At 36.4% G+C, this 18,201-nt stretch overlaps 1 protein-coding gene across 5 annotated transcripts; it reads left to right on the top strand.

The window, feature by feature from the left end:
* Positions 1-436: 436 nt before the first annotated feature.
* On the top strand, positions 437-17,508 carry LOC141426529 (centrosomin-like). 5 transcript variants are annotated; one of them, XM_074085505.1, is made up of 12 exons: positions 437-691; positions 10,660-10,712; positions 11,548-11,687; positions 11,794-11,913; positions 12,712-12,786; positions 12,865-12,917; positions 13,039-13,075; positions 13,229-13,336; positions 13,414-13,568; positions 13,647-13,718; positions 13,849-14,924; positions 17,065-17,508. In XM_074085505.1, the coding sequence occupies exons 1-12, from the start codon at positions 660-662 to the stop codon at positions 17,256-17,258; spliced, it is 2,115 nt and encodes a 704-aa protein (XP_073941606.1). In that variant the 5' UTR covers positions 437-659; the 3' UTR covers positions 17,259-17,508. The 5 variants fall into 5 exon arrangements, with proteins under 5 accessions (XP_073941606.1, XP_073941609.1, XP_073941607.1 ...); XM_074085503.1 differs by lacking the exon at positions 437-691 and adding an exon at positions 5,393-5,935; XM_074085508.1 differs by lacking the exon at positions 10,660-10,712.
* The last annotated feature ends 693 nt before the right edge of the window (positions 17,509-18,201 follow it).

Here is an 18,201-nt window from a genome sequence, read left to right as displayed (position 1 = left end):
AATTCGAAACTCGAAGGTGATTCGTATCGTACCGTCCCTCTCGCTCTCGTATTAAATAGTTAAAGTGTCAGAGGGACCGCACCACACGAACTTCGAGTTTTGAGTTTCGTAGTAGCCCTGCAGAATAATAAAGAATAATAAATAAGTTGCTTTAGTTATTATTCTGAGTGACTTGGAGACTTTTAGCTTTTAGGCCAACCAATGTACACTATTTTTTAATAGTATTTAATGAAAAAAAGTCACTTTGATACTAGCAGGGCTACTACGAAATCCGTAAATCGAAGTTTGTGTTTCTCGGTCTGTCGGACACTTATACTATTTAATACGAGTGAAAGAAACGGTACGATACAAACTTCTATTTTCGAAATTTGGAATAGGCCCTCAGATGATATTTTTTAAATAGCAACAAAATAAAACGAAATGTCATTTTCATTGGCGTTCAATCAAACCGTTCCGTTTAAAAGAAACGAATGAATTCTATTCTGTAACGCTGTAACGTTGGTTCTGATTGTTTGTTGTTCAATGTTCTTTGTTGAACTTAATCATTAGAGAAGGGATAAAATCATATATAAACTGTGTCGTGTTTCATAATTATAATTGTAATAATATAATTAAAAAATCAACAAGTTTAGTCTTTTGTTTTTGACTTATCTTGCGACATGTCGGAATCCACTGGAGAAAGTAATGTTACGTGAGTAATTTCATACCTTATTATTAGACTATCTGCACGAAACTAAGCTGCCGTATTTCTATTCCTATACATTACAATACTCTTTATTATATTTAATCATTTTTTGCCCTTTCTTATCCATCCATCTAGTACAGTCAACGTCATAAATTTATATGTGATCATTTCTGTACCTGGTCGCTTTCAGTCGTTACACTATTTCGTAGGTATGGCTTTTCAAACATGACGTTATAGTGGCAAGTTACAAAAGTGATCACTTATTTATGACGTTGACTGTACAAGTATGTACCCATCAGTAATGAGTAAATGATTTGAATTTGCAAAATAATTTGGTACAGTCACCAGCACAGCACCATTATCTGACATAGCAAATCATAGATACCTACAAAAATAGGTACCTGATATGACACTATTTCTAAGGCTGGTTGTATGTATCAGTTATGAATGCATGCAGCTGACTGTACTTAGCTGACTGTCCGTGTTTACTGTTTTATTCATATATATTTCAGTACGTAATGATTTAATGAATATATATTGCAATGTATCAATATTCATATTTATTATTTGTTTATTAACTTGCCTCTACTTTTTCCCTTCAGGGATAAGTCTGCGTTTGCACTTTTTTGTTTACTTTTTGTATTTCCTTTTGGTACAACATACAGTCAAACAAAAAAAATATATAAATAATATAGTAGTTCCTTTATCTCCAGATAAACTAATAAAATATCAGGGCTAATACTGAAACATTAACATTTCATTTCACCAGTTCCAATTTAAATTAGGTAGGATGGGATGGAATTTGGGTTTGCAGCAAACTTACGTGACATCATCTGTAACAAGGACTTTATTTTATTTTTAGTATTTGTTGTTGTATCGGCCACTGTAATACATAATCTGTGAAAATTTTACCTGCCTAGCTATTACGGCTCAAGAGACAGAGCCCTGTGTGTGACAGACGGACGGACAGACAGACAGACAGAGGAGTCTCAGTAATAGTTCCGTTGGCATTTTTGAATGTTTGTTACGAATTAACTCAAAAACTACTGCAGGGCTACTACGAAACTCGAAACTCAAAGTTCGTATCGTGTTAAATAGTATAAGTGTCAGAGGGACAGCACGACACAAACTTCGAGTTTCGAGTTTAGTAGCAGCCCAGCTGGACCGATTTAAAAAATTCTTTCACTAATAGAGGCTGTTTCACCATCCATTGATTAGTGTTAACTGACGGTTAAATGTGATGCCGTCTCCGTCTATTCGAACAAAACATATAGAGACGGCATCACATTTAACTGTCAGTTAACAATAATCAATGTATGGCGAAACAGCCCCTTAGAATGCTAAATGATTCCAAAGTGCCATAGGCTATATTTATTAACAGAAAAAATTAGGGTTCCGTACTAATACTACAATAATGTAACTCAAACTGTAAAAAAAAGTTGCCATAAGATCTACAAAAAACTTCGCGAAACCATATGTCCAACTGTTGTAGTTATGTCACTATAACTACCTACTTTTTTACATTTTAAAAGTTGACAGAAACGACGACTAAAATCAGACCATGTTATCCATACCTTTGTATTAATCTTTATCCAAATAAATAATTTTATATTCAAGACGGTTTCATTATTTTACGGAAGATTACTTTTTGAATTATTCAAATCGAACATTCCATTCAAAAGATATTACGAAATAAAAAATATCAATCTAACAAAAAAAAGCATTTACCTACTTTACGTTGACGCGCCCCGGCTTCGTGCGTGTCGGGTGTAGTTTTTGGGAAATTTTGCTGAAAAATGTGTGGTCTCTACCTTTTTAGAGTTCTGTGCCCAAAGGGTAATAAAAACGGGACCCAATTACTAAGACTCCACTGTCCGTCTGTCTGTCTGTCACTAGGCAGTATCTCATGAATGGTGATAGCTAGACAGTTGAAACTTTCACAGATGATGTATTTCTATTGCTGCTATAACAACAAATACTAAAAACAGCACAAAATAAATGTTTAAGGGCGGCTCCCATACAACAAACGTGATTTTTTTTACTCGATATTAACAGTTAACAGTTAGTTGCTTGAAATATTCACATAATATTTATTTGTATAAATGTAGGTACTTTAAAAATAAATAATTAAATTAATCTGTCATCTCCCAGGACAACAGGATCGAAGGATTTTGGCCACAAATTTGTGCCTCTGGGCGAGGACAGGTTAAAATAAAATAAATATTTAAGGTGAGCTCCCTCCCATACAGAAAACGTGTTTTTTTGCCGTTTTATACTAATAATAATAATAACATTCATTTATTCAAGTAACATTACGACTCATTTTGTTAAACAATTTATCTTAACTATGTTAGTATAAATTACAATAAATAAAATAAAATAATAAATAAATAAAAACAAAATTAAATTCATGAAAATAATTCCTTATTTAACCATCCCACTAGAGATGGCACAACAGCGTTTTATAAACGGGCAGTCCCATCTGCTCGTGATCATGGTCAAGGCGCTGTTGGCGCTGCCCCGCACCCTGCGCACCAAGACGCATACCTCTTGCGCATGGTGGAGTAAAAACAGTCGCGCGCGCTTCAGCGAACATCCCGCATGCGCTACAGAAACGTGGCAGCCCCACCCAACAGTACCCTGAACGCATTATTATATTGAACACGGAGGGCACTGTACTGTATGATTTTTGAGTGTACCTAGCCCACAGGCTGCACGTGTAGAAAGACCGTGCAAACCTGCGTGCCATGCCAACATATTAGTTCGCACCGACAATGCCCTCCGCTCACGTTCAATCTCCAGATCGTCTTTAAGGGGCAGGGTCTTTTATGGGCGGTGGTGATCTCTTACCATCAGGAGACCCACTTGCTCGTTTGCCATCCAGTCGAATAAAAAAAAAACATTGTTAGCATGTCTTAACAACCTAGTAGCGCCATCTATCGGAATCCGCGGGTAACACAGTTGAGTTTGTATGTTTTTTGTTTGTTTTTAGGGCGTTAGGGGGAGATTTAAAAAAAAAACTTGACGCAAGATTTTTTCGTTTATTACAAAGAATCTGTATACCAATTTTAAGATTTCTACCTTGAAAACTGAAGAAAGGTCAGAATTAAAAAAAAAATGATGCACGTATGTTTCGTTGGTATCAAAGAGTCCGCATACCAACGTTTAGCTTTCTACCTTAAAAACTGCGGGAAGCTCCATACAAACTTCCACCCCCTATTTAAAGGGGGGGTGGGGGTTAGAAAGAGACAAAAAGTTACCTATGTCACTCTCCGGACCATCAACTATCTCCACATAAAAAAATACGTCGATCCATCGCCCCGTTTCGACGTGAAAAACACACTTTCGCATTTATAATATTAGTATAGATGCCAAATTTCAAGTCAATCCAACAACTGAAAGTAGATTGAAATAACTTTACATGCAAGATTTGATTACGACAACGGGACAGGTGAAATGAAATAAAAGCTTGTAATTTTTTAATTTTCTTACATTCTAAATATACCGACCACGACGGATGAGTCGATAATCCTTGTTAATCGATCATAATTTGTTAAATCATTCTCATTTAACATGATACGATTACATTTTCCTTGCAGTTAAAAAAACACTTTAAAAAGGACTTCCGGCTAAAAAAAGGCCTGGCAGACTTATTTATTATTAAGGACACTAATATTACGAAACGTTTGTAATAATTTTGGTCAACATATCACATTACGTAGGAAATCGTTTTTGGGGGTCATCTTTGCCGCAGTGTGTCAGGCACTTCCGGCTATTTCAGAACTGACAGACTTATGTTGCCCCTCTCTACGGATAAAGAGCTACATGATGCCACCTGTTTCGTCATGATGTCACATGACGTAAAATGACCTTACAATTTTGACCGGAAGTGAAGGATTTTCTCAAACTTCCGGCTAATTTTAGGTGCGATAGCTTTTTGATTCTTGCTCAGCACAACTTTTTCCACCGTGTGCCATGCAGCCCATGCATCTTATCGTGATGTCATGTTACTTAGGTAACTTGGGGCTGGGCTCACGGACTATTAGTTTGGGGCTGGGTCAATTGATGTAATTATTATTATTTCATTCATTGTATTGTATTTGTATATCACTATCGTCAAATTTTAGTTTAATTATTTGATGATCAATATTATTTTCCAGTGATTATAAATAATTTTTAGGTAGCCTTTTCTATATTGTTTGGTGATTCAGTTTTAGTGACACAGCGTGGACACAGCTATTATTTTGGAACCCAATATAATTATTTGATAATCAATATTATTTCCGAGTAATTTTTGAATAATAATTAGGTAACCGTTTCAATATTATTTGGTGATTTAATTTGGGTGACAGATCTACTATTTTAGAAACAAATATTATTTACTAGGTCGCCGAAAATGCATTAGAACAAAAAAAAACAGAAATTCAATCAAAGCGTTTATAATTACAAATATACAATATTATACATTATCCCAATTTAACTTAAAGGAAATTAATGTCGTCTAAAAAATACTAAAGCGCGTCCAGGAAGTAACGCATAAATCGAAAATTTAGAGCAGAGCACCTACGTAACGGCGCAGCCACTTCTATTTCGGTGTGTCGTAGCGTAGAGTGCATGCAACGCAGCATCCGTCGCCCCCTTCGACTCCCTTCCACATTACTCTCAAGTCCATTATTTTATCTCTTTCCTTCTTATTCCCTCTCGCCTAATTCTCTCTCTATTCAAGCGCGCGGTGGATGGCGAATATTCCCGAATCCCGCCGAACTCCCGTCCTAAATTCACTCGCTCAGACTCAGTCCTATATCGTGTCGTCAAAAACAACATCAACGTCGTATACTAATTACAAACAAATGTTCAAAATTGGTCGTTAATTATAGTATTAACAAAATTAAAACAACAAATATCATAATTACTTGAGTTTGTAACAAATTTGTGTTCTTAACAATACATCCCAGTGAGGTTGTTACTACGTAGTAGTAAACAATTATAAATAGTTGTGCGAAATGAACTTATGTGAACATCATAATAAGTTAATTTTATTGTTGTTGATTATGAGCGTTACGGTGTCAATTGCTCACATTCACACCCTTGATTAAACAGTGGTCGTGTTTATTTTGCAATAATTGTGCCTGACCAAGTTATAAATGTGAAGTTTCGTGTATTATTTGCTCATACTTTTGATATAAGCATTAAAATGGCAACATTACCAAGGACGTCAAAACATGGAGCTGGTATATCTTCTCCTTTTAGGTAAATATTCCTAAATCCTCCTCCTAAATGAGTCATTTAGTGACATTGACGTAGGTACCTTTGTAACAAGATTTAAAAACAATTTAGTTACTCTGGATCGAAACTAAAACTGCACAAATCATCTCCAAACTCGATGGCAATTAAAATGTATAATAAAATGAGTGGCCGATTAAAAAATGAGGAAGATCATATAAAATTTAACAAACTACTGAAGCAATTCTTGATAAAAAAAAGTCATTACTCGCTTCAAGAATATTTTAACGAATAATTATCACAAAGTATGACCTACCTAATCTAAAATTAAATTAAAAAATGTTTTACCAATGCCATTGTTTACACACTCATTGACACATCGTTTAAGATAAGACTATATGACATTATGATACTAATATTAAACCGTCCTGACATACCTATAGCATAACATTCACTAATAATTATTGACTTATTCCAATAACATTCTGACATACGTGTATTGCATGACTACAATTATTAATATTACTATTATTGTTATTGTTTTTTTTTTAAATTATTCTTTTCTATTTTGATTTTGTATTATTGCCACAACTTTCATTTAATTCAAAGATACCAATTTCTTGTTTTGAAAATTCTCTCTCTCTCTCTCTCTTAAACATGCTGCGCCCTTCCGGGTTTCATGATCTTAGTGCTATATTGTACTACTTATTGACATGTGAATAAGTTTGTCTGGTGAAGCAACGCAACTGAAACTCCACTCCAGCATACACCATAGATCTATATATATATAGAGGCAGAAGACAAGACACTGGCAGGCTTCATTGTAATGGTTGATCAAATTATTAACATTAAATTAATTACTGTACTTATCATTTTTTACGATCAATGATAGCGTAGTAAAAGAGAACAAGTATGCACATTCCGACCCTTGAGGAGACTTAACTGCCTACTCCGGCGCGGACGCTTAGGGCACAGTGTATGAAAATGTACAGTGGACAAAGTTTTTTGTCTGAGCGCGAAATGCCGACAATCGGCTAGACACTGGAAATGTATCAGGGTTGTCACAAAAAAGTAATATGCAAGTACGTTCCATATCCGTTCGCTAGAAAACTTGCTTTCAATTAAAAAAAATCGCAGTCCACCCGTTTAAGAGCTACGGTGCCCCAGACAGACAGACACACACACACACACACACACACACACACACACACACACACACACACACACACACACACACACACACTCACACGCACGCACGCACGCACAGACAGACAGACAGACAGACAAAATATGGAAGTTGCAGGCGAAGAGTCCAAAAACCCAATTAGATGGAATAACTTTACTTAAAATATAAAAAATACATTAAATAGTTCCTAAACCCAACCAAAACCTAAGAGCCTGAGCCAATGCGATGCTAGCAATTGACTAACTCTTGGAGGCTGCGTCCGCCGCTGGCGCGCGGTGCTTGGTCAGCGCCTCGTGCTTCGTGCTCACGCGGCGCCGGCATGTTCGCGTCGTCAGCTAACGCAGCTCGGTTACGATATCGCTAGATTAGCGATCCGTAGGCACCACGTAGCGTACATAACAGACAGACACACACACACACACACACACACACACACACACACACACACACAAATATTTGCAGCATTTACTGCTTGATGATTTTAATATTCTGTTAACATACATTCTGACATACAGCCGTATACTTCACACATGTACAACGCATTTTTAATTAACTGGCCACTCCTGTGTCGGAACAATTATTAAATTTTATTCACGACAAATTACGACACCCTTCGCAGCCAGTACCATCGAGCACTGAACGTCGGAGTGGACGGGGCGCCCGCGGGGCCACGCCCCTCTCCCCCGCACCGCACCTCATCGTTGCTCTGTCTAGACGGCCGAGTTTGGTGACTAAGTTCTTAGACTTTGCTTAGGGTTGTCGATGTCTATTTAACCCCCGACGCAAAAAGAGGGGTGTTATAAGTTTGACCGCTATGTGTGTCTGTATGTCTGTGTGTGTGTCTGTCTGTCTGTGGCACCGTAACTCTTAAACGGGATTTTAAAGCAGGTTTTGTAGCGATGGTTCTTAGATATGTTTTAATAAAATCAGTTCAGCCGTTTTTGAGATATTGATCTTTGAAGTGAGAAAGTCGGGGGTTTTCCAACTTTTTGTTTAGATTAATTAATTATCTACCGGCAAATAATCTATATATATAAAAGAAGAAACTGACTGACTGACTGACTGACTGACTGACTGACTGACTGACTGACTGACTGACTTATAGATCAACGCACAGCCCAAACCACTGGGGCTAGAAACTTGAAATTTGGAATGTATGTTCCTTAATAGATGTAGACGCGCACTAAGAAAGGATTTTTCGAAATTCCCACGGGATAGGGAAATATCTAAACTTTTTACGCTTCTTTGTTTGTAGTCGAATCTCTGAAACTGTTGAGCCGATTTTAAAAATTCTTTCACCGTTAGTAAGCTACACTATCCTTGATTGACATGGGTTACTTTTTATCCGGGATAATGCAAAATTCCCGCGGGATAGAAATAAATAAATTCAATTACGGAGCTGATTTAAAAAAATCTTACATATTATGTGATATGACTATCCCTATATTACAAAGACTACTATTTCAACGGGAAATTACAAAATTCCCATGGGATAGAAAAAACTGAATGCAAATTCGGGGATGATTTTAAAAATTCTTACATCAATAGAAAGCTACACTATTCCTCTTTAGTATAGACTACTCTTCTTCGGGAAAATGCAAAATTCCCGTGGGATAGAAATAAGTGAATTCAACTTCGGGTCTGATTTTAAAAGTTCTTTCAGCAAAAGTAAGCTACAGTATTCCTGATTGACATAGGATACGTTTTTCCGAGAAAATGAAAAATTCCCATGGGATAGAAAAAACTGAATTCAACTTCAGACCTGATTTTAAAAATTCTTCCACTAATATAAAGCTACACTAATTGCTAATTGGTATAGGTTACTATTCTTTGGGAAAATGCAAAATTCCCGCAGGATAGGTACATAGAAGTAAGTAAGACAATCCAAATTCGGAGCTGATTTTAAAAATTCTTTCACTAATAGTAATCTGCAGTATCTCTGATTGACATAGGCTGCTTTTCTACAGAAGAATGCAAAATTCCCGCAAGATCGAAATACTTAAGTAAATTCATCATTGGGGTTGATTTAAAAAGATATTTTACCAATTGGGAGCTACATTATCCCTGATTAGCATACGCTACTTTTCTCCGGGAAAACGTAAAACTCCCGCGGGATAGCAAAAAGTGAATTCAACTTCAGGGTTGATTTATTTATAATTGTATACCTAACTCTACCTGAACAGTACCATGACTGGCTAACTGACAGACAACGCATAGCCAAAACTACTGGTGCTAGAGACTTGAAATTGGCATAGATGGACCTAAAGTAATAGAGAGGTGCACTAGGGAAAGATTTTTAGAAAATCCCATGGAATAGGAAAATATTTCAACTTTGTTTGTTTCTTTGTTTGTTGGGGGTAATCTCTGAAACTACTGAGTTGATTTAAATAATTCTATTACCAATAGAAAGCTACAATATCCCTGATGTACAGACTTCTTTTTTTATGCAAAATTTCCGCAGAATAAAAATAAGTGAATTCAATTTCGGGGCAGATTTTCAAAATTCTTTTAATAATAGAAAGCTACAATATGTCTCTCATCGACAATTAAGAATATTAAAATAGATCATAACAGTAATTCATGTCCCGCGGGGACTTTACAATTTCTCGAGATACAATCCTATATCCTATATCGTGTAGGAAGTCGCCGGCAAAAGAAACGCGTAGTACTTTAACGTCTTTAACGTTTCAGCGAAACAGGGTTTCAGAGTTGGTACGAATTATGAATGATTAATTACGTATGTAGGTTGATTTTTGAATTCCAAATTGTGCACCATCTGTCTAAAACAACGTCTTACTGTATTTATATTTCCATGAAATCCTCCAAAAAATCAATCAAAACACGAAAAAAAGGATCGCAGAAAGAAAATGTATGTTAATTGTTACCCCAAATCTAACGCGAGCGAAGCCGCGGGCAAAAGCTAGTTTTAGTATGAAAGTTAACTTTAAATTGTCTAATATCTGTGTCTAACGAAACAAGATTCTTTGCCGCTCTATTTACACTCTTTTATTATAATTATACTTAATTTAAAAATATTATTTACAAATTCGCCGACGTGGTGATGGCGACTGTGTACATACTACTCATGTTTTCTACACAATACTATAGCCTATATAGTTTATAGGTAGGTAGGTATCTATTATTTTTTTATGTGTCCTTGCACGAAACTATCACACTACACTTATATACTACTAATTTACAACTATACCTAATACAAAAAATACGTAAGTACCAGTTCGCGAACGTAAAAGGTGATCATCTCGCGAAGCGAGCGCAAGACGAGCGAGCTAAAATCGAAACGTACGGAACCGACGGCAGCGCAAAGCGCAACACAGCCTTGACTAACGAAAACTTAATCCTTCTCAAATTATCAGTGTGTGCGTGCGGCGGGTGCGTGCGTACCGGCGCCATAGGCGCACACGTTTAAGCCGCGCGATGTACTTTTGTTCGTAGTGAGCCTACTTTGTTCTCTTTTACTATGGTAATAGGGTCCCGTTGGCACCCTTTGGGTACGGCACCCTAAAAAGTAAAGGCTTCATCATGACTTTATACTTTTTTTTTGTAGCACGAGTCCGCGGGCTCTTCAAGAGATGAGTCTGCCGGCTCCAGAGGGATTAGGTACGTAAATATTTTCAATCATATCAAAAAAATATTTATGCCAATGCAGTTCAAATCGCACCACCACGTAAGGTAGTATCTGTGTAGTTAGTTCACATTAATAGGTGTCAACGGGAGGTTTTACGCTGGAACCACAACTCGACCCTGCAGGGCTACTACAAAACTCAAAAATCGAAGTTCGTATCGTACCGTCCCGCCGACGCTTATATTGTTTACTAGCGTTTACCCGCGGCTTCGCACACGTAAATCATTAGGTTCAGCAGCTGAATTGAAATTCCGGGATTTTTAAACATTCCCGTGGGAATTCCCGAAAATTAAATCGTTGTTTTCATTGACGTTAAGTACATTAAGAACAATCATGGTCAAATTTCATGACTCAAAGCCCAGCGGTTGTTGTTTCGAGATTTTGTCCCTATTCCGTGGGAACTTCGGGATAAAAAATAACCTATGTGTTATTTCAGACGTCCAGCTATACCTACATACCAAATATCATGACTCTAAGGCCAGCGGTTGTTATTTAAAGATTTTATCCCTATCCCGTGGGAATATCGGGATTTAAAGTATCCTATGTTTTAATCCAGGTTATAAACTAAATTTTTGCCAAATTTCTAGCCAGCGTGAAGAAGTAACAAACATAATCACTCACTCACTAACTCACAAATTTTCACATTTATAATATTAGTAGGATTAGGAGTGAGATTTTCAAATTTCGTACCTAGTAGCCCTGCCGACTTGCAGACGCAAACTTACGTGGTGTAAATCATATTCTGCTTAAATTAATACATAATTCGGTGTGAATGTAACAAATTAATTTGTATTAATTTATTTTGCTCAGACGTCACAGCTGCAAGTGGCATTAGCATGAAGCAGTATGAAGAACAGCTTAATGGATTAAGGAAAGAAAATTTTCATCTAAAACTGAGAATATATTTTCTTGAAGAAAAATTGGGAACTGGTTCACCTCCAGCGGTTCAGGTCAGTGGTACCTATATTATTTGTTAATACTTTAACAATAAACACACGCACTCATTATCACCATACGAAAGAAGTTATTTGCGAAAATTGTAAATTTATATTTCAGGGTCTTTTGGAGCATAATGTTCGGCTGCAGGTGGAAGTAGAAGAACTTCGAAGGCAGTTAACAGATAAGCAGGAACTCCTAGCAGTTGCTGCCGAAGCAATCGACGTTCTAGAACACCAGGTAACCTAAGAAACAATATTTTAATGAAATCAACATTTGATATGATATCAAATCAATTAAATGTAATTATTTATTCAATGGAAGCGCCTTTGCACACCGCGTCGACAAAATGGTACAATAAAAAACAAAAAAAAAAATTTTTTTTTAGGGGCCTCATAGACGTAAAGTGGGGGTGATTTTTTTTTCTCATCTAACCCTATAGCGTGGGGTATCGTTGGATAGGTCTTTTAAAACCATTAGGGGTTTGCTAAGACGATTTTTCGATTCATTGAATTTTTTTAGAAATATTCAACTTTAAAGTGCGAATTTTCAATAAAATCGAGCGTCCCCTTCCCTCTAAAATCTAAACCGGTGGGAGGAAAAATTGAAAAAATTCGGGATGGTAGTAAGTACATCAATCTTTCAAGGAAAACTATAACGTCTAAGTTTGCTTGAGAATTATTAGTAGTTTTACTCTTAAATAGCAGCCTAAGGTATAAAATATACCTAAACTTGGAAGATTCCGTATAAAATACGAAATCCTTGGAAAAATATTACTTAATTTTTTCGTAATGGCTACGGAACCCTATTTTGGGCGTGTCCGACACGCTCTTGGCCGGTTTTTTAATCGTGCTGTCGACGCGCGTTTCTAAAATGCGCGTCGACCGCGCGTTAATATAAAACGTGGTGTGCAAAGGCTCAAAGAAATATCAAAATTTAATTCACTACATTAAAAAAGTCTTGCGCTTACATTTCTTTTGAACGACTTAATCCGATGCGATATTTCTTTTTAATTGTATTTAACACATTTTTTTATAGGGTTCTATGTCACTAGACAGTATCGAAAATACAATAAATCACAGCAACATTGCGCGAAATGATCCTACTGCACCGGTAAATCAGCTCAAAATTATAGTCGCTTATTTAAAATTATTAATCATATTTGAAATTAAAATAAAATGTTTCTTACAGGAAACTACAAAAACTGAAACAGTTAATGAAACTTGTGCATCAGAATCCGCTGGGTAAGCGCATCTGTTATATTATACAATGCAATAACTATATATATATATTATGGTTCTTGGAATTAGTTAATTACTAATAAAATAAGTATACTTAAAATTTAAAATGCTCTTTTGTTTCTAGAGATTATTTATGCGTCACCCAGAATAGTAATGACATGGTAAGAAGAATTCAAGTTTATCTAAAATTAATCACTTTCCGGCTTGCACTTTCGTTTTAAAGTTTTTGTTTTTATATTTGTTTCTTTATTAGGCAAACAAATCAAAGTTTTAATAAATTGTTGCTTGCAATGTTTATTATAATTATTTTGCAGGATGAGTTGGTTAAGCTACGTAAGGAGAACCGTAAAGCCTTACAAATGATTAAGGGCTGTATGAAGAAAATTCAACAGCAAGACAAAGAAATTAAGAAGCTTAAACTGGTATGAAGAAGACCTTTTAGAACTTGAAACAAGTTTTTAAAGTATAAATAAACAAATGATAACCTTTCTGTTTTCAGGATAAAGAACTGGTATACGCACATGTCAGTGATTCTCAGTTGGAAAAATATGAAGAGATTTTAAAGTGCAAAGACGAACACATCAAAGATCTTGAAGGTAAACTCAGAGAACTGCAGAAGAACATCGACAATGGACAAAATGATGACAATGCCGGGTTAGTTGCCATTGCATTTCCGCTACTTAGTTTTTCTTTTTTTTCTTTTGTAAATTAATTATACCTTTGTATTTTTAGAAACCTCCAACAGCTACTCACTCGCCGTCTACAAGGTTTAGCTTATTTCCTCGACAAGCTTCTATCACACAAGTAAGTTCTTATATTTCTTTTTACGTGTAAAATGAATTGATAAATCAAAAAGTAACAACAAATAGTAAATAAATCTAGCAAATAAACTTTTCTGATTTTCATTCTGAACAACACATAACATTAATTTCAGATGTGTTCTAAGTGAGGAGAAAAAGAAGTTAGCAGAGAGTATATTAGAGCAAAGTTTGGCTTTACCCGTGGGTTTGCAACTAGATGAATCCATAGCACCAGAAGAATTTACGTTAGACGAAAGCAATTTCGATATGACACAGTCCTTCAGAATTGAGGATCTGACCGCAATGTTTGGACACCACGGAATGTGTAGTGATGATAATAAACACGCACACAGAAAATCTACACGAAAACTGCTACCCAATGATTGTCCTTCCGAATCGGAATGTTGGTCGGAACCCGATAGAAACGTATCCCTTGCACGCATTGGATTGAACGATACAGGAGTAGGAGCCTTGGAAGCAACGTCTGACACTAACAGGCACAACAGAGCTCGCCGTTCGCGCATCTCTTACGGCTCCCGCTCAGAAGATAAAACAGCGAATGAAGCTGTATTGATCGATGAAATCCATCAACTTACGAAACAATGTGAAGAAATTGAATATGAGAAAAATGACTTGCATAGTCAGTTAGAATTTGCAAAAACTCAAATAGATGATCTTATTTCGGAGAAAGATGAACTTAAAACCAATTTATCAAACGAACGCTGTAAACTTGTTGAATTAAGTAAGGATTCTGAATTAATGAAAACCACTATAACTACATTACAGTTAAAGATAAGGGATGTCGAACAACAACTGGTTGATGCAACTCAAGTTAGAGATAAGTTACGTGCCGAAAGACAAGAGCTGGAATCTACGTTCTTGGAGACAGAACGATCACTGCGACGTGCCGCAGATGACGCGACCGTCCAAGCTTCTCAGGCTGCTTTAGAGAGAGCTCGGGCTCAGCATGATAGGCTACGCGTAGAAAAAGATCTTGAAGACACTCGCGAAAATTTAGCCAAAGCTATGGAAACTATTAGCAACTTTGAAAAAGAAATGGCTCGCAAGGTGGCGGTAGAGGCTTGTAATAGGGTTGTGGATGTGGTACATGAAGATGAGGAAGAAGACCGGCCCACTTCTCCAGACCAAGGAATCGATAGTGACAGATTATCAAGTCTTGAACATAACGATGCAGTCAATTTATCAACACGTGAGTACTTCTTAGTATCCAAATGACCATACAATTATAAACCGAACAAATGGAAGTCTGATTCACACATTAGGGTTTCGTTTCACCGTATAAAAAAAATCTTGAATGAGGATCTATTTTTTTTTAATTTATTTTGTTGTTGGTACGTATTTCCAATTACGGGATGAGCATTGGCTTCCAAATGACAATGAACATGAAGAAGCCTTTGGTACCATACAATATCTCCCAATTTATTAAATCCATGTCCATAGTTTCTAAAGTTATTGCCAATCAAAAGGCGACCTGGAATGGGCTTTGGAGTTGGGAATTTGGGATGCTGTGAATAGGATTACCAAGCTATATAGGCTGAGATAACGGACACCTAGGTAAATTTAAATCTCTCAAATTTTTTAAGTAAAAAGTGGGCGATGGATAATTCGTCCTATCCATTAAATGGGCCCTTTAAACTGTCATCCAATCGGGGCAACGCAGCGGCAACATTGGCGTGAATGACTAAATGTGGAGAGGTGTTCCTGAACTTCGAAGTACCAACTCGCCACTTACTGTAACATCCGTCCTTCGAGCATTTGGCTCTTGGGCTCCGATCTAGGCGGCCAGCAAAGGCAAACAAACTAGAGGCGGGGTGGGGGCAATGTGTGTGAGTGTGTGTATAAGCGCTGTGTATGTGTCCTGAGCAGGGCTTTAAATACCGGTAAAAACTTGGTAACGTTACCTCTGTCAAACAGATTTAACGTTAAATCGTCATTAACGTTAAACGATGTACCGTTACTTTTAATTTTTACCGGTATAAAAAATTTAACGTTATAAGCTGTACACATTTTTTTTTATTCGACTGGATGGCAAACGAGCAAGTGGGTCTCCTGATGGTATAAGATCACCACCGCCCATAGACACCTGCAACACCAGGGGGATTGCAATTGCGTTGCCAACCTAGAGGCCTAAGATGGGATAAAGATAAAGTTAACGTTAATTTAAACGTATCGTTAAAAGATTACTTCTCACTTTTACATTATAACGGCGTCCCTGGTCAACATTCTGCTAAATCTGAACATTTGTTTATGCTACTAGGGGGCTGTTTCACCATCCATTGATTAGTGTTAACTGACGGATAAATGTCATGCCGTCTCTATTTGTTTTGTTCGAATAGACGAAGACGCAGCCCCTTAATCTACTCAACAACGATATCATCACTACTTTTTAAAAATCTCGTGTATCTAAAAATCAATATGTCAACAGAATTGAACTTTGACGTAATGTTCATAAGGTCCACTCAGAAAAATTATCTACTTTGAGATACGAGTTTTTTTTTTTAAGTAGTGACGATATGTATGTGCTTGTATGTAAATTGTATCAAAAAATTATTAAGAATTGCTATTTTTTACGGATTATATTATGCATTCACGATTATAATTTAAATCCCGACGTTTTGAGTTGATTTCAAGTCTCATGGTCACGGAAAAACTAAAAACAAAAATTACCGATTGAAGTAATGTTACTTTTTTAACGTTATAATAATGTGAATTGGGTAACGTTAACAAGCTCTACTATTAGCTACTATGTAAAGAAAGTTTACCGTTATCATGTAACGTTAATTGGCTAACGTTACCATAATGTTAATTTATCAAGTAACGTTATAAGTAATTTAATACCGGTACGAGGTATTTTTACGATTTAACCGTTACGTAACGATAGTTATAATGTGAATTTGGTAACGTTAACAAGCCCTGGTCCGAAGTCTCAGGTTCGTGGTGTTGCTACGCACCACCTGCTAGCCACAGCCGTCCTGCGATAACTGAAAGCACTATGGACACCATAACACCAGCGGGCGATGGGGTCGTCAATTCCTTCGCTTTTATCATTTCAAGTCTCAACCTATAGCCTAAAAAGCCTAAATAGCAAAGCCTAAAAAGCAAAAGAACACCGAACACTTGCTTTTTACGAGAATCTTTTTATTTTTATTATTTGTTGTTGTAGCAACCGATCATAATAATACAAAATACAAACCGAAAATTTCAATTACATGCTTGTAGCTTTGAGAATGAACTCTGAGTTTGAAACGCTTCAGCATTTTGTCTGGTATTTGAGAAAGTGGCCATGTGTGACCTATTTTTCTTTAATACAAATTTCCTTTTTATTACAGGTTCGTTATATGAAGAAAATATATCACTAAAGCAAAAACTAGCCCGAACTAAAGCCACCCTCGCGGAAACTCTCACTCGGTTAAATGCTGCCAACATGACGAAGAAAAGCGTACAGCGCGCTATCTGTCGCGAAATTCATAAGACTCACGGCGTTCTACGAAAGGCTAGAGATCATCTCGAAAATCCTAACTAAACTACCCTAACTAAGTATGTGAAATGGTGTTTGGTGTTCATACTAAATAATTGTTAGTTTTGAAGAGGTAATTATGAAGATGCAAGAAACAATAATTCTTGAGGCGTAATTTGCGATTCTATTTTTACAGTGGACATACGGGAAAAGTATTTGACATATCCCAATAAGTATTACAACTAAGTTTTATACTTGAATGATGTTGATTTGTGTTAAAAATATTTTTCTAATAATAAATTAATTAATCATATAACACTTGTGTTTTGATGACTCGATCGATATTCCCTTACCAAAATAAAAAGTCCAAAGTAAATCAGACAGATCTTAGGTTTCCAGCCTGTAGATTGTAGAGAATATAAAACATGAAAATGCAGGCTGTTCCACGGCGATGCCACAATATATGGCGATACTTATCCTAAATAACGCAGATAGAAAATTTTACTAAAAATACTTCATTTTCATGTTTAACTCCCGACGCAAAAAGAGGGGTGTTATAAGTTTGACCGCTATGTGTGCCTGTCTGTAGCACCGTAGCTCTTAAACGGATGAACCGCATTGAATGCGCTTTTTCTTTATTTGAAAGCAGGTTTTCTAGTGATGGCTCTTAAACATGTTTCATCAAAATCGGTTTAGCCGTTTTTGAGATTTTGAACCTGTAAAACAAATTAAAGTGCATTGAAAGATTTTTAATAATAGTTAAGTGGTTTTTTTTTCGATAGATTCTTAAAAGTATGAAGTCGAAGAAAAGGCTAAGTGTCTAGTAATTTTCATTCATCCATGCTAATATTATAAATGCGAAAGTGTGTGTGTTTGTATGTTTGTCCGTCTTTGGCATAGAGAGTTTATAACCGAGAGTGACATAGGCTACTTTTTATCCCGGAAAAATGCACAGCTCCCGAGGGAACCGCGCGATTACCGAAATCCACGCGGGCAAAAGCTAGTTTAA

This window comes from Choristoneura fumiferana, chromosome 3, assembly GCF_025370935.1.
Source record: "Choristoneura fumiferana chromosome 3, NRCan_CFum_1, whole genome shotgun sequence".
Classification (NCBI taxonomy): Eukaryota; Metazoa; Arthropoda; class Insecta; order Lepidoptera; family Tortricidae; genus Choristoneura; species Choristoneura fumiferana.
The sequence above is the reverse complement of the archived record's forward strand: the minus strand, read 5'-3'. Positions and strand labels throughout refer to the sequence as shown.